This window comes from Typopeltis vanoorti, chromosome 12, assembly GCF_054136105.1.
Source record: "Typopeltis vanoorti isolate ZY-2024b chromosome 12, IOZ_Tvanoo_1.0, whole genome shotgun sequence".
Classification (NCBI taxonomy): Eukaryota; Metazoa; Arthropoda; class Arachnida; order Uropygi; family Thelyphonidae; genus Typopeltis; species Typopeltis vanoorti.
Genome location: NC_143560.1, coordinates 56,394,705 through 56,419,764, shown reverse-complemented (window position 1 = coordinate 56,419,764; position 25,060 = coordinate 56,394,705). Strand labels below are relative to the sequence as shown.

The window sequence follows — 25,060 nt, the reverse complement described above, 5'->3', positions numbered from 1 at the left end:
GATGCTGTCTTCTTTGAGAGTTTGATGTGGACATATCTCATAAAGAACGATAATAACTTCCTACTACTACTTGTCAGTGTGGTGTTCAACAACGAAGTGATTCTTTGTGCTGTTTTGCACAAATGTTAAAAATATCTTCTATCATTCCTAAATATATTAGCCATATCAATTTCTTTCACTAAGAACTAACTTTTTCTTTATTTCAATACCCTTTCTAATGATTCAAAAAACTCTCCTCAGTGAGAAATTTAAGTCTTTTCCACTACAAATCTACAAATGGCACAGATGGGGGGGGAGTTGTGTAGAAAATCACATTCCTATTTACCCCATCTACATCATCAATTCCTTCATTCAAGAAGTTTTATTTACTTCAAGATTATAGGAAGTAAATGAAATGCCATGAGGAAAATTGTTCACCATGCTAAAACTATATGGTGTAAATACTAGCCTGGTTTGCCAAAGAGACAAAGCTTCTGCTCTCCAATCTATCAGCTAGAGAATGGAAGTACAATGTCCCAAAGTTTAAAACCCACTGTAAGCATAAATGTTTGTGATAAAGGTGGTAAACACATTTCGGCATTTAAGCCTCTGCATGAAGGCCTAAATGGCTAGAAAAAGTTGTACACGTTTGGTCTCTAGCATAGGATTTCCAGATTATCTTAGTCCACCCATGGTACTATGTACAACTGATTTACAACCTTTCATGGATTGGATTCACATAAAAGAAATGAAAAAAGGAACTATATACAGTGCAATATACAGCTTATAATTATGCATTGTTTATAATTTATGCTGACTACATTGTTAAAGTAGTCAGTGAAGTAACATTAGTCTTCATGTGAAGACTAATGTCAAAGAATGGATAGGAAATTCAGTTCTTTACTTATCATTTAATTTCCTCTTCATAAACTCTGCTTAATGTTGGTCTGGGTGGCTGAATACAAAGCAACACTAATCTGCAACCCACTCTGGCATGGATATTTTTACATATCTTTAGGTAGCAGATGATTTCTCCAGTTCACTGAGAGAACACTAACCTGCTTGCTTACTGAAAGCCTCAAGTATCTTGAAAAGTTCATGGGCTAACCCTTAACTCATGCCAGTAATGTATGATGGGCTTACAACTTTTCATGAGCAGGATTATTGCAAAAAAATTAAACAAAATAGATAGTACGTCCAAAGGTAAGCATAATTTTGTTAAGAGGAGAAAATACCTGAGGGTCTATCATTATTATTAATGTTATCATCATTAAATGAAAATTTGATGAAGATTTATGTATGTGTGAGTTCTTGCACACAAACAGAACTCATCAAGTTGTTTCTACACTCACTACACTCTCTCTCTCTCAAGCAATGCAATTCCACTCACATTCTACCAACTACTCTATTCAAGTAACCTGCTCTTCACTCTGCTGCTCACTCTCTTCATATAGCTTTATGGAATGTCCTCTTGTTTTATCATGGAAGTACAATGTCTTTAGGTGGTAAACACATTTCATCATTTAGGCCTCCCATTCTAAGAAAAATCCTTACCAAATTGTTTTGATTATATCTATGAGGCTCCACAAATTGCATTTCCTCATATTCCATTATCAAATAAATATATTAAAAGCTAATAATGTGAACCCTATTCTAGAGAGAGAAAGGGAGGTGGGGTTAATTGCAATAACTTACAGAGAATTCCATGCTATCTAATACAGAACTTGTAAATGTCACATTCTTTTCCAAACACAGAATGTAGCAATTATAAAAATAAAATATAATTTTTTTCATTTCTAATTACCTATTAATATTAATTAACTTTTCTCCAAGATTAAAGTAAGTTCAAGATTTTTTATATATATATTAAAAACTCTGGATTTTTTTTCCTCTCTCAAAACAGATAAATAAGCCTAACATGAAGATATACAGCAATCAATGAAATTATCTGGTTCTAGTTTATAGATTTAAAAAAAAAAAAAAAAAAAAAACATTATTGCATATCCTTAAAATTTTAAATAATAAGATTTCATATACATCATGATCACATATAATGTGAGTTGAACATTCTTCAGTGTGTACAAAATGTACACTATTATATTTTGGTTTATACAGATTATGGTATGTTAAAGTTTCTGATGAGAGATTTTAACATACTATGCATTCCAGACCCTGTTTCATATTTCTACTAGGAAGTTGATTTTGATACATGACCAGCAGAAGAAAGAATGATTGTAGGAGGATATGAATGCTGTCAATGGAAAGGGTAAACAAATCACCACTGCAATGAACATAGAAGTATTTAAAGAACAATTTTTCTTTTAGTGTTACATAGTGATTAGCATTCATTTTAGTAAAATCATGGAGACTACAACCATGTTAGGAATAATTATTTTAATTTCCCAATGTTTTGACCTTCATATTAAGGTCATCATCTGGAGTATATACACATAAAAAGACAAGCTATGATTTGATCAATCGTTATTCTACTAGCCTGACCTCTAATAAAAAAATAAATAAATAAAATAAAAACTACATCAAAGCTATATTCTATTTATAATATTATCAGAGAATAAATTCATATAGATAGTTTAAATACAACAAAGTAGTGGCCTAATCCATTATTTAACAAGAGTGTTATATTAGAGTTATTATCCTGGATTGCTTACAGTCCTAATTATATCTTAGACCAAAAGGTTATGTGGTAGAATATGTGGCATCCATATTCTTGGGATTTTTAGACTACCATTATTGTTAAGATTAGGGTGGTTGATAAGAATTTCACAGGACTCCTTAAATTTATGTTCATACCATGTTTTGTTATGATGTAATCAACAGATGCTTTTCCAGTCAATTCTATGTAGAGTATTCAGGGCAAAATCAGAAAAACCGGATTTACCATAGTTATTAAATTTAATATACTGTTTAGGTTCCTATTTTCTGACAGGAATTGTGCATCCTGTTTCACCTATATAAGACAAATTACAGGTGCAATGAATACGGTATATTCCATCCAAGGTGGGCCAGTGGATCCTTGGAAGAGTTATTTTCTCTATATAATAAATTACAGTAATGGCATCTGCTAATCTCACATAAGGAAAAAAATTAATGGCTTTATTAAGAACTGATCACATGACTGGAAGTGGTACCTAGCTATTGGTGATTCCTGCTTAATTTTAGCTACTTACCTGTCGCATTGTCTGTGGACTGATTCCCTGTGAATAATGAGAAAATTTTTTCCTTGATTATTAAATGGTGGGTAGCACATTATTTATATGTGCACTCCGTTGAGTCAAAAGACTCATTGCGGGAGACCTATATTAGAAAACTTAGAGGATATGTATATTACTTCTGGGAAAACTCCCATGTTACTCTTCTTAATAAACTATTATAATTACGGCTATTTTGCCTGCTTCAGTTTAGGAGTGCCCCTGTTTAAATGTCATTGGCTATTTACTCACGGATTCTTAGGGCATTGTAGATGTAAATTTACCAAAAAGTATATGTAGCATAAGGAACAGAAATTTACACATACCTTTTTCTGGGTGTTGCAGCTTTTCTTCTTTCTGCGATGTCCAAAGACTACTGAGTGTGTGGAGGGGGTAGGCAATTTGGAAGAATTAAATTAGAAAAACCTTTTTTTTTTTTTTTTTTTTTTCAGTAATATATATATATATATATAAACATATATATTATATTACTATATTATATAGGGTGGGGGAAAGGTGAAAGGGTTGATTTTTTATATAGGGAAGGGGAAAAAGGGGGTTGACGGGGTGCGGTCCGTTTCGACTAATTCTTGGTCGTCATCTGAACACATTGGGAAAGTGCATGCTATGTCAGGTCAGGTAGGTGCTTCTGTTTTTGAAGTGTTTGTGTTATCGCCTATTGGTTGGGGTTGTGACCTCAATTTTATGTTGTGAAGCTTCCAAACCTCGGAGATTATGTAGGGCCTGTGTACGTTGATAGAGTTCTCTCACATTTTATGGCTATTGTTTCCGATATTCTTAGCATTGTTTCATTGTCTTGTCTGTCTACTATGATGGCCTTGTTGATCTGCAGGGTATGTTTTTGTTCAAGGGCGTGAACACCTATTTCCATTTTTCCTGTGCTTTGTATTCGATTTTTCTTTTTGATGTTACGTTTTTTAGTGTTTAAATGTTCTGGAATAGGGGTGTTACAATCACAGAAGTGTTCTTGTAGTCTTGCCCATAAAGACCTGATGGCGGAACCTGTGTAGGTGATATCACAGTCTTTTTGGCAGGGAAATTTATAGACTACGTTGTGATGTTCAAATATTTCTTTCTGTGTGTGAGGTTTGGTGGATTTTAGGAGATTTGCCAGTTTTTGGTTTGTGGTGAATACCAATTTGTAGTCAGTATGTTTGAAGATGTATTTATAAGCTTTGTATGTGTTTTGGGTGTATGGTAGTTTGATAATTTTTTGTGCTGGGAAGTTCGTTTTGGTACTTGGGTTGTTTTGGCGTTTTTTTGCCGTCTTGTTTGCGTAGTTAATCAGTTGTGTAGGATAGTTGCGATTTATGAAGATCTGTGTTAGTTTTTTATTTCTGCGTTTAGATTATTCTGATTGGTTGAAAATTTGTAAGCATTTATGAATTGTGATAAGATGACAGATTTTTTAACAGAATATGGATGGTATGAGTGAAAATGGAGGTAGTTTCCTACATGCGAGGGTTTGTGGTATACTTTCGTGGCTATTTTGTTGTGTGTTCTGGTTAATGTCAAGTTTAAGAAATTGATGGATTTGTTCTGTTCGGTTTTTGTGGTGAATTTTAGTCTGTTGCTGTAACCGTTTAGGGATGTTTTTAAGGTGGTGATGTGTGTGGGATTACCAATTCATAGAATATCGTCCACGTATCTGCCATAAAAGGTGAAGCCAGGGATAAAGGAACGGTGGAGTAGGAGTGATTCTATACGTGCTAGGAATAATTCCGCTAGTTGTCCACTGATGTTTTGGCCCATGGGGAGTCCGAAGATTTGAACGTACATGTTGTTGTTGAACTTGAAGAAGTTTGCCGAGATTATTAGTTTTATTAAGTTAATAATGTGAATGGGCGTTAGTTTAGTACGAGAGTGTAGGGTGTGGTCTTCTGTGAGTAGTGTGTGTACGATGTCTAAAGTTCTGGGGACGTCCACGTTAGTGTATAAAGAGGCCGCATCAAATGAAGTGAGGATGTCTTCTTGGAATAGGGTTGGGTTTTTTATTTTTTTGAAAAAGTCGTCCGTGTTTTTTATCATGAAGTTAGACATTGTAATTAATGGTTTGAGAAGTTTCGCTACGAATTTTGATAAAGGGACAGTGGTGGTATTTTTGTAGGAGACTATTGGTCTCATGGGGTACCCATCTTTGTGGGTTTTTATTTGTCCGAACATACAAGGGGTGCGTGTGGTGCAGGGGGTTGTGTTTTTCAGTGTGGTTTTGTTTATTTTATTTTCATTTTTTAGGATGTGTAGGGTACTGTTGATTTGTTTTATGAGGTCAGGTGTGGGGTCAATTTGTATTTTTTGGTAGGTGTGTTGGTCGGTTAAGATGGCTGTTATTTTGTTGTGGTAATCGGTTTGGTTTGTGATGACTACAGTGTCCCCTTTGTCAACTTTATTGATAATAATGTTCGGGTTCCTCTTTAGGGATAAAAGGGCTTTTTGTAAGTTGGGGTTGATGTTTGGTTTAATTATTATTTTACTGTTTATGATGTTGTTAATTTTGTGGAATATTGTTTCTTTGTTAGGGTCATATTCTAATTTCGCTTGCATTTCGGTAATTATGTCTCTGTTTTGTATGTATTTAGGGGATATACCAAAGTTTAATTCTTTGCTCAGGATGGTGATTTCGTCGGGCGTGAGGTTGTGGTGCAATAGATTGATGATGGAATTGTTTTTTTTTGGTTCTAAGGCGGAAATATCCGAAGGGTTGGAAGCAACACAATTGTTGTATTGGGTATTTGTTAGTGTGTACCATTTCTTTCCATGTCGATCTTCTAATAATAGCGTGTAGTCGTTGATGTGAGATTGGGTGCGTGTGGTACCCAATCTCACATCAACGACTACATGCTATTATTTGAAGACCTACACATCCTAAAAAATGAAAATAAAATAAACAAAACCACACTGAAAAACACAACCCCCTGCACCACACGCACCCCTTGTATGTTCGGACAAATAAAAACCCACAAAGATGGGTACCCCATGAGACCAGTAGTCTCCTACAAAAATACCACCACTGTCCCTTTATCAAAATTCGTAGTGAAACTTCTCAAACCATTAATTACAATGTCTAACTTCATGATAAAAAACACGGACGACCTTTTCAAAAAAATAAAAAACCTAATCCTATCCCAAGAAGACATCCTCATTTCATTTGATGCGGCCTCTTTATACACTAACGTGGACGTCCCCAGAACTTTAGACATCGTACACACACTACTCACAGAAGACCACACCCTACACTCTCGTACTAAACTAACGCCCATTGACATTATTAACTTAATAAAACTAATAATCTCGGCAAACTTCTTCAAGTTCAACAACAACATGCACGTTCAAATCTTCGGACTCCCCATGGGCCAAAACATCAGTGGACAACTAGCGGAATTATTCCTAGCACACATAGAATCACTCCTACTCCACCCTTCCCTTCCCCTCGGCATCACCTTTTATGGCAGATACGTGGACGATATTCTGTGCATTGGTAATCCCTAAACGGTTACAGCAACAGACTAAAATTCACCACAGAAACCGAACAGAACAAATCCATAAATTTCTTAAACTTGACATTAACCAGAACACACAACAAAATAGCCACGAAAGTATACCACAAACCCTCGCATGTAGGAAACTACCTCCATTTTCACTCATACCATCCATATTCTGTTAAAAAATCTGTATCTTATCACAATTCATAAATGCTTACAAATTTTCAACCAATCAGAATAATCTAAACGCAGAAATAAAAAACTAACACAGATCTTCATAAATCGCAACTATCCTACACAACTGATTAACTACGCAAACAAGACGGCAAAAAACAGCCAAAACAACCCAAGTACCAAAACGAACTTCCCAGCACAAAAAATTATCAAACTACCATACACCCAAAACACATACAAAGCTTATAAATACATCTTCAAACATACTGACTACAAATTGGCATTCACCACAAACCAAAAACTGGCAAATCTCCTAAAATCCACCAAACCTCACACACAGAAAGAAATATTTGAACATCACAACGTAGTCTATAAATTTCCCTGCCAAAAAGACTGTGATATCACCTACACAGGTTCCGCCATCAGGTCTTTATGGGCAAGACTACAAGAACACTTCTGTGATTGTAACACCCCTATTCCAGAACATTTAAACACTAAAAAACGTAACATCAAAAAGAAAAATCGAATACAAAGCACAGGAAAAATGGAAATAGGTGTTCACGCCCTTGAACAAAAACATACCCTGCAGATCAACAAGGCCATCATAGTAGACAGACAAGACAATGAAACAATGCTAAGAATATCGGAAACAATAGCCATAAAATGTGACGCGAACTCTATCAACGTACACAGGCCCTACATAATCTCCGAGGTTTGGAAGCTTCACAACATAAAATTGAGGTCACAACCCCAACCAATAGGCGATAACACAAACACTTCAAAAACAGAAGCACCTACCCAACTTGACATAGCATCCACTTTCCCAATGTGTTCAGATGACGACCAAGAATTAGTCGAAACGGACCGCACCCCGTCAACCCCCTTTTTCCCCTTCCCTATATAAAAAATCAACCCTTTCACCTTTCCCCCCACCCTATATAATATAGTAATATAATATATATGTTTATATATATATTACTGAAAAAAAAAAAAAAAGGGGGGGGGGGTTTCTAATTTAATTCTTCCAAATTGCCTACCCCCTCCACACACTCAGTAGTTTTTGGACATCGCAGAAAGAAGAAAAGCCGCAACACCCAGAAAAAGGTATGTGTAAATTTCTGTTCCTTATGCTACATATACTTTTTGGTAAATTTACATCTATAATGTCCTAAGAATCCGTGAGTAAATAGCCAATGACATTTAAACAGGGGCACTCCTAAATAGCTTCTTAGATGGAGGATATACCACAAACTTTGGAAAAAAATAATATTTATTATTTCTCATCATTTCAATGTTCAGATTAACGCCATCCTCAGGAAAACAAGTGCAATTACACAAAAAACAGACAACAGTATATGCTAACTATTAAACCAGGCCTGACCCCTGCTAAAAACATTAATCAATAAAGAAGCATAATTTAATTAGCTCAATCAGTGTCAAACTGAATAATTACTTTATGATCATAAAGTTCTGGGATTGAGAAGATGGTGGTTATTATAGTGTCCCATAGTCCAGGGTTTTGAAGTAGTGCCTTGGCTGATTGCTGTGTAGCAAAATAGTAATAAATGCTAATAAATCAGCAAACTCCCTTCAAGACTCAGAAACACCATAACAATTTTCTCACTTCTAGGATCACATCATAATAACTCCACTCAGATATCTGCAGTTCTGAGTGGAGCATCTGCAGGATTGTTTTTGTTTAACACCAACTGATGTTAAACAATCTTCATTATTAATTAACATATCTTTTTTTTCCTGTCAGAAGTAAGGCCTGTTATAATAGTTAGCAAATTCTGTTAGCTTAATAGTTTTATTTTGTTTGTTCATAGACAAACAACAATACTGTTTGCTTCTTGTGTATAACTGTATGCTTCTGAGGATCATCTTGATATGAAGATTTTGAAATGATGCAAAACAAATTTTGTTGTGTTCAAAAAATGCAGTTGACCCCCCCCCCAAAAAAAAAAAGTTTTTTATGATGATGCTACCACCCACATCTGTTGAGCAACTTCTAACTACCCTAGTGGTTTTGCAGTTTAATATGCATCCTGGCCACCTTGTGATTTAAACCTGTTTTTCCCTTATTTTTCCAAAATCTGGAGATATCTTCCTACAGAAGTAGGAAATACAAATCTGAAAGGAAATCACAGCACTTAGGAAAAAATTTTATTAGGTGATAAAAAGTATATCTTCATAAGTAGTGGTGCAGCCAATGTAGTGGGTCATCTTAGAAATATCCTTGATTTATTAAGCAAGAAATATAATTAAAATATAAGTAGGATATTTGATATTTATAAAAATAGTATTCTCTAAATTGTAATGTTCTTTTGCTTTACCCTAAATAATATGTGTATTTTTAATGTTACTGAGAAATTTTTTAATAAAAATATCATTACTTGTGATTCTTACTATAGTAAACTTGTAGGGACAACAGAAAAAGTTTGTGAATTAATAATTTGCTATAATGGATTTTCTGTATAAAAGTTTTGTAACTATGGGAGTTCAGTCAAGACTTTAGTAATTTGTTACAGCGAGTGAGTTTATTATCACAGTTTATAGCAAAAATCAGCTGTATACTTTAATGAATTTCAGCAGGAAAAATAAAGCTACTTTTAAATCTTTACTTACTGCTCAAGTTCTGTTACCCAAAGAACATCTCCTTCTCCATTCATAGTAACAGGGAGAAGACACTGTTTACCCTGCTTTAATGAATTGCTACGGGTTGTCACTGTCCTGATCTTTTCCACCTGAGGAAGAAATCAAAAATACACTATTTTAATTAGTCTGTGGTGCTCTGTTAATGAGAATGCTTTACAACAGTGCATTAAAAATTTTCTTAACAGACAGCTTAGCTGCATAGTGATTTTTTGCAAAGTAAAATATATGATTACCCAGTGCATACGATTATAGGGACGATTATACGATTATACGATTATAGGGCTTTAGAGAATCAAAGGCTAAGAGTTGCTATAGCAGAAAGATGCACATTGGCATTATAAAGATCTTAAATATGCATGTCACTATGATTTGTTATTGTAATAATGTATTGATAAATTTACAGCATAAATACAAAAAATTATTCATATATTTTCATTTATGACTTAAGTCCAGTTAGGGTAGAAACGCAAGAAAACAATGATGGTAACCATGTCCCATGTAGTTTGAATCTATCTGGTGTGAAGTGGAGGCTAACAGAATGAAATATATGGTGGGGTGTTGCTACAGACCTGGTGGCTCAGTTGCAGGGGACAAAAAAATGCATCACCAACTTAGCCTTATGGGTACCAAACAAGTAATCATTATGATTGACTTTAATTTATCAACCATTGATTGGGTAGAAGAGAAATCTCACGATAAAAAAGAAGAGGAATTTATTGAATTGTTGCGAAACAACTTTCTCAAGCAGTACGTGAAAAGGAACTTGAGGTTAAAGAGCGCTGGATTTGCTCATAGCATCAGAAGAGGTCTCTGTTAAGAATATGGCTCTATTTTATCAACAGTTGGTGACAGTGATCATGCTGTGATTTCTTGGGAATTATCTATTTGTATTGATGTTCTGATTAGAATAGGTTACATGCTGAACTACAAAGGTGGAAATTATGATCAACTTAGGAGAATGCTATCTTTGGTTCCATGGCATCGGTTACTGAATGGGAAAAATGTCAGCAATGCATGGGATTTCTTTGAAAAAGTGCTTAAATGAGGCAGTATCTGAATGTATCCTTATTGTTTGAAGAATAAATAGGTTAGGAGTGAAATGGATGTGCAACCTTATTAAGCAAGAGATCCACAAGAAGAAGAAGAAAAAGAAGAAGATGATATGGAAAGAATATAGTGAGAATAAGAGCAAAAGGAATTATGAAATATATAAAGCTCAGGGCAGAAAAGTAATGAATATTGTGTGGAAAGATAAATTAGAGTATGAAAAGAAATCAGCCATGCAAGCTAAAGACAATCCAAAAGAATTTTAATCAGTATGATGCAAACAAAAGAAAGAATAACTTTATTGCATGCAGATGGTACTTAATCTTCAGAAGCTAATGAGATTGTTCAATTAATGAGTGCTCACTTTGCTAAGATATATCAATCAGGTGTATGTAACAAGGTGCACAGTGCTACTGCTACATTGGATGAAGATTTAGGGGTTCATAAAAATGAGGTTGGATAGCTGTTGCATAACCTGGATAAGAATTTGTTTATAGGGATAGATGGAATATCAGCACGTTTGTTAAGAAATGCTCAGCTGAACTGGCTATGCCTTTCACATGTTTGTATAACTTGAGTCTCAGCTGAGGAATGATAAAACAGGATTGGAAGGAATGTATAATAGTTCCATTGTACAAGGGTGATGTCAAAACTGAGGTATCTAACTGCTGACCTATCAATAACTCTGGTGTGGTAGTGAAGATTTTAGAGAAGTTGGTATGAATTTGCATACAGAAATGGGTAGACAAACTATACTCTGCAAGGAGCAGCATGGGTTTACTAAAGGAAGGTCATGTTTTAGCAATTTGCTCACATTTTATAACAATGTTACAGCTGAGTTGGATAAAGGGAATGGATACGCTATGATAATGTTGGATTTTTCTAAGATATTTGATAGGCTACTACATGAAAGGCTGTTGAATAAACTGGAGAATATGGGATTGGAATATAAACTCTTGACTTGGATTAGGAGATGACTGACAGACTTTTTGATATCTGTCTGTCAGCCAGCCCCTAATAACATTAAACCGATAGCCATTTTCGTTTGCTGAAATTTCCAGCCTATTCAAATCATTTTGTAATTGCTGAATATCAGTAGTATCCCTGACACAAATTCAAATCACCATCCCCTACATCCAGGGCACCTCTGAGAAAATAACCAATATCCTCAAAAAATATGATCTTACTTCTTGTTACAGACCATATAAAAAGTTGGCATCCCTTATCCGCTCTACCAAAGACCAACCACTTCCCCTAGACCTACCTGGTGTATACCAGGTCCCTTGCAGCTGCAAATTGCCCTACTTTGGCCAAACAGGCAGGACAGCAAATATCAGGATTTCAGAACACAAAGACTACATCCGGTTTCATCAGTCAGCCGCTCTGGGCTGGCAGACCATGCCTTAGATACCCACCATAGAATTCGTTGGAAGAAAACAAAAATAATACACTGCAGCAAGTTTAAATACGAAAGATTATTCAAGGAATCTTCAGCAGCTCTAAAAAACATTCTTCACCTCAACAAATTTGGGTGCATGAAACTACCCCAAATTTGGGAGACTTACATTATGAGAACTTCAGCCCAATGGCTAAGACAACAAAATTAGCCTGCCAGAGGGCACCATTAGGACTTTAGGAACAATATTAGTTTCTCCTTCCTCATTTGCTTTTGTTAGTGCCTGCATACACATACCATATTTCTATGTTCCTGAAGATGGCAATGTGACGTTGCTTGCCGAAATATAGAAGTTATTCATTAAAGTTGCCTTTAATTAATATCCTTTATATGCGTTGTTAATTCCGTAAACTAATTACCAGTTAGAATTTTCACAGACAATCACAAACATCCATTCCCACAATGGGATTCAAACCAGCAGTCTTTTGGCTGGAGAGCAGATACACTAACCAGTTGGCCAACCAGGCCAGCAAGTATCATTTCATAATGTATATGAAAGAGAAAGCTCAGCTATGTTGAAAAGTAGCTAAACAATAGTCATATGAAGATTTCGGTAAGAATACAGAAGATGGCAAAAATATTCTGGAAGATACTGTAAAAGGCTTAAAAATGGAGGAAGGAATAATGTACGAAGAAGAATTGGCGATGACAAAGATGGCATAAATGTGAAGATATTCTGGATTCCTTTGAAAGATTGTTACATGAGATAAGCAGTGAGTGAAAATAATAGCAGAAAAATTCAAGAGAAATACAATCAGGAATATCCAATGCAGAAACATGGGGAGTAGATGATATCCAACCAGAAATGCTCAAGTATAAAGGTATAAAAGTTTTACAATGGTTACACTACATAATTCAGAAAGCCCTGTTTAAAGGTCAAATTGCAGAAATTGGAGTAGTACTCTCATATCTGATCTATGTGAAAGAGAACTAAAACTAAAATACAGAGGAATTTCTATATGTTCCATAAGAGTACACTGACTTGAGAAACTATTTCGTTGGCAGTTTGTGAGTTAGTTGATCATGGTATGCAAGTATAATTTTTTCTTCTGCAAGCCTTAGTTTTTTTAGTATTCTACATCTCAAAAAAATCGACCATAGAATCACACTATTACAGGTAATAATAGTCGCGTTAGAGGCTTAATGGAGTGAAACAACGCTGAGAAAGGATTAAAAATATTATTTAATTCTTCCAATATTTCATCTTCTTCACTGAGACATTGTCAGGAAGTACAATATGAGACTTGTAACACACACACACACACACACACACACACACACACACACACACACACACACACACACACACACACACAAGGTAACACAACACTTAGTGAAACATGTGGATGAAAGACTGGAGTCATAACTAGGTGGGGCACCTGTTGGCAGCCTAGGATGTAAACTGGGATTTTGAAATATTAGTGTTTTCCATGTCTTGGGAAGTTTAATGCAACAATCTTTATTTAAATTAGTCTGAGAGCAGCTTCAGATTCCAAAAACAGTCTTTCTCTTCTAAATTTACTGCAATTCAACAGGTATGCAAGGTCCCATTGACCATAATGATTACTGTAGATGTATTTTTTGTGTTCTTCCATGTGGATGTTGGCTGATCTTCCTTTCTATAGTAGGCCAACTTGTAGGAACAGGGCACTTTATATACTCCAGACACAGAGGAGGGAGCTGAATGCCCCACCTAGTTAGGACTCTAAGTCTTTCATCCATACGTTTCACTTAGTTTTGTGTATGTTACAAGTCTCACATGGTACTCACAGATGATGTTTCAGTGACTGAGATGAAATATTGGAAGAATTAAATACAATTTTTAATCCTTTCTCAGTGCTGTTTCACTCCATTAAGCCTCTAACATGAGTTTCTCCCAGCACTTAAGCCTTAAAACACATGGACAGATAATAATAATAATAATAATAATAATAATAATACAAGTATTAGGATTTGGGAACACAAAATGGCAGTGGGTGGCTGTCACATTCTCTCTCTCCTGAAAGCCATTCTTACTGGCAGCTACAGCTCGCTATCAGCGAAGACTGAAGGATGGAGACTGGCTGCCAATCTTCAAATGCTATTTAGGGCTAAAGGAGCTCTGCTACTTCCTCTGGGAAATAGAAGGCAGTAAAGTATTTAGGATTTGTTCTGAGTAGGATTTATGCTAGCATACTTGAAAAGAGGTTAAGGAAAGTGCTGATAAAGACACTTGGGTAAAAATAAGCTAGAATACAGCCAAATAGGGAATGCCAGATTTGAAGTATTACTTTAAGGCAAAGTGTTAAGAAATGGGAATGAAAACAAAGGATTGTTAATTTATTAGTTATCCTCAAGAATAATTTTGATGAATTCTTTTTTAGCCATTGTGTCGGAGATGATGTCAAGAAAATCCTCGAGGTTAAAAACTGGCAAGAGAAAAAATTTGAAATTCTCCAATAACATAGTGCTACAAAATGGCAGCAATTACAACAAGATCGAGTTGTGGTAAATTTATCATTGGTAGCCTTAACCAATGAAGCTACTAGTGCATTTGCCGTTACTCCAGGGAAGTTCCAAAAGCCAAAATAATGGCTTATGTTGAATAGGGAATATACAACCTGCTGCCAGCCAATAACATTCGTTTAGATGTGGCCAATATCCTAATCCATTCCAAGCCTCCCCAAAACAATATCCCACATAAGGAAATCATTGCATTAAAAGAGCTACACAGTAATAACTACATTGTTATAACTAAAGCAGACAAAGGGAATGCAACTGTGATGATGAATTCAACAGAATATGAAAGCAAAATGGACACACTTCTACAAGATTAGTCAACATACCAAATTATAGATCGGGATTCCACCAACTTGCAAAAGAATAAAGTTGCAAATTATTAAAAAAGTCACTTCCTGGCCTGAAGAAACAGTTAACAAACTCAAGCCCCTTCCATGTTAAAACACACAGAATATATGGAGCACTTAAAATTCATAAACAAGATACACCCCTATGCCCTATTGTGGATAGTATAAACAGTCCCACATACAAACTTGCTAAACATTTAGCTAAACTATACTAGTCACTCTCACAATCAATTCTTCCTCCTTTGTTAAAAATTCTGACCACCTAAAAAGTATTTTAGCAAATCATACTTTAAAAAGTTCAGACATAATGGCAAGTTTTGATATCACTTCACTAGTCACAAATGTACCATTAATTGAAACTCTTGATTTATTAAAGTTACACTTCTCCCCTGATATGTTTGAACTATTTAAATTCACCGTACATGCAGGTTATTTTATATGGAAAGGGAAAATATATAAACAATTAGATGGGACAGCAATGCCCCCCCCCCCTAGCCAATTTCTACATAGAACACTTGGAAAAATTAGCTATCAATACAGCCACTCTCAAAGCAGTGCTTTGGGTAAGCTATGTTGATGATGTGTTTACTATTTGGCCATATGGTCCAGACACATTGAATACATTCTTAGTGCATTTAAATAGCCAACACCCAAAAATCCACTTTACAATGGAACTTTGAAGCTAATGACTGTCTGACCTTCCTGGATACATTAATCACACATCTTCCAGATGGTTCACTATCCTTTTAAGTTTATAGAAAACCCGCACACACATACAGGAAAATATTTACACAATATTTCCAATTACACCATCAGCTATCTCAACAGTATGGTATCCTAAAACACTAACCCACAGAGCCAGAGCGATTTGTTCCAATGACAATGCTCTCACTGCTGAACTCACTCACTTACGTCACACCTTCTTAGCTAATGGTTATAATCTCCATTAGAGAGAAAATACTAAATGCTCCCCAGAAATCCTCTCCCACTGTCCACTGCAGAAGACTAGAGCAAAACTGTCACCATCCCATACATTCAAGGCACATCTGAAAGGATATCTAGAGTGCTTAATAAACATCAGCTATGCACTGCATTTAAACCTTATGTCAAATTGGCAATTTTCATCCATTTACCCAAGGACAGAATCTCTTCTTTATCACATTCAGGAGTCTATGAAGTGCCCTGCTCGTGTAATAGATCTTACTATGGAAAGACAGGAAGAACTGTGGACATCCACCTATATAACATAAAAAAATATATCCTGCACCGTCATTATGGCAAGTCAGGTCTAGAAGACCATGCCTTAGATACTCCTGCACACAGGATCAATTGGAAAAAAACAAAAGTGCTACACAGAAGTCGTTATAAGTTAGAGAGATGTTTCTGGAATCAACAGAAGCCTTGAAACACTGAATATACAACTGCCTCCAGCAACAACCAATAATGTTTGTTTAGATGTTGCCAACATCCTAATCCATTCCAAGCCTCCCAAAAACAATATCCCACTGCATATGGCTCTATTTACCAAAAATTTGAGAGGCAGTCATCTTAAGACCTAATTAATACCTGTCTCTCTCTCTCTGTTTTTTTTTTGTTTTCTTTTCCCAACATAGATGGTGCCTAATTAGGAATTTAGTCTTTGTGTTGTCCATTGAAATTGTTTAAACTAGTCTCATTGTTATACCAGGTTGTTGTTGTTTTGCATACTGTAACAAACTGTTTTTGTGCTCTGAAGATGCTGGATATAATACCAGCAAAAAATCAGCAATAAGTTAATAAATAGTTATTATTTTTTTATTAGTCTGTGTTCTCATTAATACCATTAATGCTGAACACATAAGCCTTTCCATGTGTTCAACAATGGATTATATTTAAATTTTGTATATCTGGAAAAGGCATATGGTAAGGTGCCAAGAGAAAAGTGGTCCAAAATATTGCAGTTATAATATGGTGTAAATTTGAAATTGCATAGTGGCTATTAAGTAACGAGACTGGTTGCAAAAATGTGGTTTATTATTACAATTGTACAACTTAATTGTTATCCTCTTCAACATACTCCCCTCCTCTATCTATACACTGTTGCATATGAATTTTCCATTGTTGGAAGCAATGCTGCAAGCCATCAGGTGTTATCTGCTTCAGTAGCGCTGCCATTTTCTCCTTTACATCCACTGACTGAAAATGTGTGCCCTTCAAAGCGGATTTCAACTTTGGAAAAAGTTAAAGTCACATGGAGTTAAGTCCAGCGAGTAAGGTGGATGGTCCAACACTGGGATCTTCTTATCAGCCAGATACTGCTTTACAGATGTGCACTGTGGGCTGGAGCGTTGTCCTGATGGAGAATCCAAGCATTGTTCTTCCACAGATCAGGTCTCTTCTTCCTCACTCGTTCTCTCAGCTTGGCCAGAACCTCAAGGTAATAATGTTGGTTAACTGTTTGACCCTCTGGTACCCATTCAACCATTACCATGCCATTGATATTAAAAAAAAAAAAAAAAAGATCAGCATTGCCTTCAGTTTTGACTTGCTCATTCTTGCTTTTTTCATTCTCGGTGATGTGGGAGTTTTTCAGTGCATTGATTGTCTCTTTGTTTCTGGATCGTACTGGAAAATTCAAGTCTCATCACATGTGATCTTCTTCTGCAAGTTCGCTCTGCTGTCAGTTGGCTGAAGTAAAGGAGAAAACGGCAGCACTACTAAAGCAGATAACATCTTGCAGCACTGATTCCAATAATGGAAAATTCATATGCGACAGTGTATAGATAGAGGAGGGAAGTATGTTGAAGGGGATAACAATTAAGTTGTACAATTGTAATAATAAACCACATTATTATTTGTGATGATCTTCTCCCAAGCCTGGCTCTGCTGTCAGTCGGATGAGGTAAAGGAGAAAACGGCAGCACTACTGAAACAGATAACACCTGACGACTTGCAGAACTGCTTCCAACAATGGAAAATTCGTATGCAACGATGTATAGATAGAGGAGGAGAATATTTGAAGGGGATAACAATTAAGTTGTACAATTGTCAAAATAAACCACATTTCTGCAACCAGTCTCATTATTTAATAGCCATACCTTGTATAGAGTATACTTAAAATGCAAGTGAGCAGTTAGAACTGAATAAGGTAAAGAAATTTATGTAAAATCAGATGTAACAACACAAAGGTGTAGATGCTATCTCTATACTATTTAGCATCAGTATGGATTCCAGTATGAAGGAAAGTTGCATTAAATCTGATATCAAAGTTAGTTCTTTACTTTCCAGCATTTTCAGAGCTCTAACTAAATTGAACAACTGATACTTAAATGACAACAACAAATTTCCATGTTCCTGCTTCTTTTCATAAGCAGGAACACCGAGCATATCAAATGCATTTTTAATTTGGAGAATCTGCAGAATACATAAAACATTTTAACTATTTGAGCATAATTATTAGTGAGAAGAGCAAATTAAATTTGAAAATAGGCAACAGAATAAGAAAAGCTGGTGTAAAATGAATAAATTTTTATTCACTGTCACAATGACATGTGCTGCTGTAATAATTAAAAGTGAACTGCTTGAGTATCCAGCATAAACTAAAATACAGAGACATAAGCATATGACATAATAATAAAAATTAGCAACAGAATGACACTTGCATAAGCAAAAAATACTTGCAGAATTTCCAGCTAAGTTTCCTAGCCATTGTCAATGCATACAGATGACAAGGGATAAAAAAAAAATAGAACACTTAAAATGCAAGCACATGTGACAATATATATGCTATTAAGTGTAGGAGGATAGCTTCATCTACAACTATTAGAATTCAAAGAATAAAAACTATTAATTCGTGGAGAACAGGAATGAGAGGAGTGTTATTTTAGATGATTTTCAAAATTACTGAAGTTTAAGACAGTAATTCTTGTAGAGATTTGCTTTACAACTTTCTTTGTATAATTTTTCAAGTAAAAAATAACTTCTGCATAAGACTTATTCCAGTGAATTCTATGCCTAGTGGATAAGGAATGGCTTGAAGCCAGACTTATCTGATTCATGAAGTAGAATATAATCTTGATGTTCTTCCATATGAATCTGAGCTGATCAACCAGTCTGCCTATAATAACAAAGGCCATGAACATGGGATTTTATAAACTCTATGATGAGAAAGCAGAGGATATTTATCTTTTGATGAGGCTAGAAAGGAATTTAATTTTTGAGCGAGATAGAAAGGTAAATATAAGTCACTTTGGCAAAGGAGTCCTGCAATCTCTCTTTTACTTCCTTTACACATAGAATGGAAATTCTAGAAACTTCTTCTAGAGGAAGATTTGGATGAAGGCCATAATTAATAATGTTATTAATTAATTTGAAATTATATCCATTAGATATAAAAGAAACTCTGATAAACGACAGTTCTTTATTTAAAAGAGAATTAGCGAAACACAGTTTATGTGCATGATGAACTAAAGTTTTAATCCCACCATATTTCTGACAAGGGTGATGATGTGATGCAGAACTCAAGTATTTTCCAGTTGTGCTGTTTTTCTATATATACCAAGAACTGTAAACTTCCATCAGGTTGTCATAAAATGAGAACATTTTATGACAACTGTTTATTTCTTATAACAACTGTTTTCTTCTACTTAAAGGATAAATTTAATTCTTAGATTTACTGAATTAATTTTCTCAAGAAATTCATTAAGCAATGACAAGAAAAATTTATAAACATTCAGTACTTAAAGGATAAATTTAATTCTTAGATTTACTGAATTAATTTTCTCAAGAAATTCATAAGTACTGACAAGCAAGATTTATAAACATCAGAAACATTCAGTATACACTGCTTGGAAATAAATCAACGGACAATTCATTACATGGTACAGAGCACCCTGTCCCCCCCCATGGGCAAGGTGCACTGTGCCATGTAATGAGTTATGTGTTTGCAGCTGGTATAAATTGGAGGAATATGATGCTCCTGAGTTAGTAAAACTGTGTTCTGGTGAAATGGCTGCGAAAAGGGAACTGATGGAGTTAAAAAGAGGCATTGTGATACAGTGGCGTAGCTAGAGCTTTTGCTGCCCGGGGCAGTCCCTGAGTTTGCCGCCCTTCTCAATACACACACACCAAAAATACTACAAAAAAAAGTCAAAAAACATAGCATTTCTGACAATCTGAGGCTTAGTCACCATCACCAGTGGTAAGACTGGCCGGCGTTTTTGCCGTAAACTTCCAAACGCACAGCAGTATGATAGATTTGTTTAAATCTAGAGACTCTAGACAGGGTTCGGCAACTTGTGCATGCCAAAATCGCCAAATGTTTGATGCAAAATTTTCTCACGTGCCAACCGAAATTTTGGGGAACATATTATTATTTGGTGTCTTTTAAGTATTGAGAAGACCTTTTCAAATAATCAAAAATCACACTAGAATAGCAATTTTCAACCGGTGTGCTGCGAGATTTATGAAAACAAATTAATTGAAAGAAATAATGTCATAATTTGCACATTTATTTATTAGTGTCTGGTCTTCCCTCTTATTGTGTGTAAATCAATCAAAATTATGCCTATTTTTTGCCAGATCATCAAAAAAATTAAAAGAATATATTTTTAGTGTGGCGCAGAATTTTAATAATTAGTCTAGGTGTGCCATATTATGGAAAAGGTTGAAAATCACTGCACTAGAATGGTAAAACCAAAGAATATTGTAAGAGTGATTATTGTAAAGAATGAATGAATATAAAAATTAGTGACAGAATTTTTACTTAAAAGTCCTACCCTGTTGATAGCGTGAATGCTTTTTATTTGCATTTAAGTGTAATTCTAGCTGCCATATAAAGCCGCAATTTTAAACATCAGCAAAAGAGTAAACAATAATTCTGATTTTTTTTTTTTTATAAAGATCAATCAGACATAAGTTTTTTCAAGTTTTCCCAATATATTGCAGTGCACCCATCTCACAATCGTTTTACTTGACTAAATCACAATAAAATAAAATAAAATTAAAGATATAATTGTATTACTCCTTAATCCCTTACGTAGTACATAGTAATACATAAAAATTACAAACAAAATAAATTGTTATTTTACCTACATAATATAATAAACAGAAGTTAACCTTTACCATTTTTAGCAGAAAACATCAAATCAAAACTAGAGAAAGAAAAATAGTGGACATTTTATTTATTTATCATCAATGAGACTTCTGCTGCATCACTAATGACAATTAATTTATATCAAGTTTATATTTTGTAACCTTTAGAGATATATATATGCGCTACTAGTTTCATCTGTAAGGTTACTCCTGTTACGAGAGTTAACAAAGTTCATCACTGAAAACAATGATTCACAAGAATATGTAGATGCAAAAATTGATATTAATGATGTTGCAAGGATTTTTAAACATACAAAAGTTTCGGGAATAGCATTCCAAGTTCCTAGTACTCCTTTTTTCGCACTTCTCTCTGTTATTCCCATCTCTAATCGATCCTTTTCAATATTTTCCATGTCAACTTTGAAGTCAACAAATTTCTACCTCCAAATTGAGCTACTTTGAAAATCAATCAACTGCATTTCAAAATCTTCCATATTTATCCACAAAAATATCTGCAAGTTTATTTGAAGATGTTTTCGTATCCTGCAGTTTGAGGTTCAAGTCATTTAAATGTTTGTAAACATCTTTAATAAACATCAGTTTACAAACCCACACGATGTCATATATTTCTTTTATAAGACATTTGTTGATTAGTCAAAAAGAGATTTATCTCATCGAAGCATTCTACAAATCGTTTCTGAATAAGACTCTACTAAGCAAGCGAACATTATTAGTCCTTTGTACACCAAAATCCACTTCATTCAATAGATTCTGAAATTGTCTTTTATTCAAAGCAAGTGCAGAAATGCAATTAACAACCTTGGTTACTGTTTGCATCACTTCTTGAATTCCTTTAAGCCAGCGTTTGCACATAAATTCTCCTCATGTAGGAGATGCAATGAAAAACTATTAGTGGATGACCAACATGTTTTGCAAACAGATTTACAAATTCTGCTTCCTTACCAATCATGCTGGGCGCACCATCTGTTGTGATGGATACAACTTTTGAAATATCAATTTTCCAAATAGATAATTCATTCCTAACTGCTTTACATAAAACCCCACATACGCTCAAGTAGTGTTACAAGGTTAATCATCTCTTTGCATACTTCATCATCCCTACAAAATCAAGCAAAGATTGCCAGCCTAGCTGATGATGAAATGTCTGTGCTCTCATCAACACAAATAAAAAAGAACTTACACAAAGCCAAATCTTTTGTTAATTGCTCTGCTGTATTCCTTTCCAACTGAAGTATTCTATCCTTGTTTTTCTACTGAGACAATTCTTTAATGCGCTGAATAATTTTTACCTTTTCTGAAAGATTGTCAAAAAGAGCACATTCAGCCATGCTTCCCTAATATACTCCCCATCACTGAGTGGTTTTCCACATTGGGCAATAATTTTTGAAACCTCAAAACTAGCAGCAACTAAGTTGGAACTAGGCCAACCTGAAATAAATTTCATCAAAGTATCGGACTATTTTTTTGTCTTACTTAGTTCACGAGAAATTAATTCTCTTTGTTCTTGCTCACTTTTTTTAATTAATTTCTTATGAACAGTTTCGAAATGTCTCTTTACAGAAGAAGTCTTACAAACAACTGATTCGGAACATAAAATGCATAATGTTTTATTATCTTTCTTAATCATGCCACATTTTTCAGTCCATTCTTTAAATTGGCTAATATCCTATTCATTTGAATGTCTATGTTTCTTTGCTGGTGGTTGTGACATTCTGCTCAATCTGTAAAGAGCAGGAAGCAAATAAATATATATATATATATATATATATATGTGTATATATATATAAGAAAGCAATTAAATAGCTTTATTCATACAGCTTTTAACTTTAATGAAAATCGGATTATCAGGTATAAAAATGTGGACAGAGACATATAGACACTGACAAAAATTATAATTTGGACTCGATCTCATCATAATCACTCTCTGCATATACCAACCAAGTTTAAGCAAACCAAAAATTAGTACAATTATAAGCCGATCTACCCACATGCAAATGAAAGAGAAGGTACGCATGCAATCTAATCAAGTGCAGATTAGATTATCCTGAATAGACACTTCATAATCCTGAATACTGATAATATATTTAACACAGATTTAAAAATAACTTACCGTATTTAATGGAATATAACTTGCCTTCACGTTATAACTCGCACCCCTGATTTTACTTTGTGAAAAAAGAAATTGAAAAGTTTCGCATATACCTCGCACAGGAAAAAAAAAGTTTAATCACGTTCACGTCAGGTGGCGATAGTGACTCACTTCCTGTGGCAAACCATGTGCCCTCCCCAGTAGCCAATAGTGACTGCAGATGCAAGTAAAAGCAGATCGCTTTATTGTATCACTGAATAAGGTACAGACATTTGCAGTCTGTGTAATATATTTCTCAACAAATAGTGCAATTAGAGACAGTGGGGGTAAAATGGCACTAATTAATGAATCACATGTCTCCCCTTCCCACAGAAACTATGCTATTTAGACTCAAGCAAAACCATATGCTGCACCGGCAAACACTAAAAACTAGATGTGTGGGAGTCTGTCCCCCAAGCTCAAATGCAAAGCAACAATAAAAATGAACGGAAAGTGTTAAAATTCGTAAACGTGTTAAAGCTAAGAAATATATAGTGAATATTGTTATGGCACTTTCAGATATTGAATTTGGTTGAAGAGAATTAGCATTTCAGTTCAAAAATCGTCTGCTGACTTTTATCTTTAACTCGCGCAATCTTTTGTTAATACTGCACCAATCATATGCATGTCTTCATAGCTACTATATCTATACTGGCCTAGTATCATAGCTGTCTGTTCATTAGTCATTCGTGAAGGATTTCTGTAAGTAACTCAAGTCTAGTAAATTACTGACAATTTTTGCTTGAAATAATAGGAAAGAAGATGGTGCTATTTGGGTAGGATGCACACAAGGAAACTGCTCTCTAGGCATCTGTGGTTCGAGATATGCACGTAAATTTTATAAAAAAAAAATTTATGTGCATATCTACAAAATTTACAAATTCCCACATATATCTTGCACCATGATTTTTAGCTTTAATTTTGGGGAAAAAAAGCGTGAATTATATTCAAGTAAATATAGTATGTTTATGGCAATGTAAAGGAAATTTGCTTTTATATCTAATAAGTTAAACAAATTAATTGACAAAAAATACTTCCAATCCATATTTTAATGACTTACGATTTAATAAAATCCAAATCCACATATATACACACTTCAGAAAACAAAAAAACGGATATGTTCTTTACAAAATATGAAAAGATATATCAAATGATGATAAAGGAGTCACGTCTGGATGCTGACGAATGATGCAACAACTAAACTGGACGAACCTTGTACATCAGTATATCGCAGAGACAGATGGCTTGGAAAGAGAATGTTTGTTTCTTATTTTCTTATTACTTATTATTATTAAAACAGTTGGTAGGGTTTGCTTATTTATTGTATTTTTATTTGGTATCACTGTATTTAATAAAATTGTATTATATTATGTTAAAATATACAAGTCAGCGAAGATGTTTGAAATGTATTTTTTCATTTAATTATTTTTTAAGATGAGCCCTGGGTTGTTTGCCGGAAAAAAGTCGTTGGTGTGCCACGTTTGGCAGGCATGCCAAGGGTTGTCTACCCCTGCTCCAGACTAACCATACATAAAGAATATAATAAATATTTTTTCAACGGTTTCGATAATGAGCCAAATGTGTAACAGATTAGAAAAACTAATGAAGAATCAGGCATTTTAGCATTTTTAGGGTAAAAACGGAATAATGTTTGTTTGTTAATTTTTATACACTGCATAAACGCATGAAAAGGGTTAACTAAAAACCATAATATAATAGGGAACCACAGAGATATTATTACCGGGGCCCTAAAATCCTGTCAATAGCCTTAGTTATGCGCAAAATTAGAAGAAGAAAAAAAAAACAATGCGTTTTTGCAAATATGTACTGACTGTGCAGTGCCTGCTGCTGAGAAACAGCCGCCACAGTATAAGCAATAAACCAATAAAGCAATCGCCTTGCCATGCGTTTTATTGTTTTATTTTTAAGAATTTGAATTATAGTATGATAGGGAAATGTAATGGTTT

At 34.6% G+C, this 25,060-nt stretch overlaps 1 protein-coding gene across 4 annotated transcripts in view; it reads right to left on the bottom strand.

Annotated features, from left to right (window-relative positions):
- Positions 1-25,060, bottom strand: part of LOC150100806 (DNA (cytosine-5)-methyltransferase 3A-like) — a 745,691-nt gene that overhangs the window by 17,401 nt on the left and 703,230 nt on the right. For all 4 annotated transcript variants that reach the window (XM_090401182.1, XM_090401184.1, XM_090401186.1 and 1 more), the window contains one exon: positions 9,494-9,612. In XM_090401182.1, the coding sequence (XP_090257308.1) occupies positions 9,494-9,612 (119 nt within the window). The remainder of the gene's footprint in view (positions 1-9,493; positions 9,613-25,060) is intronic.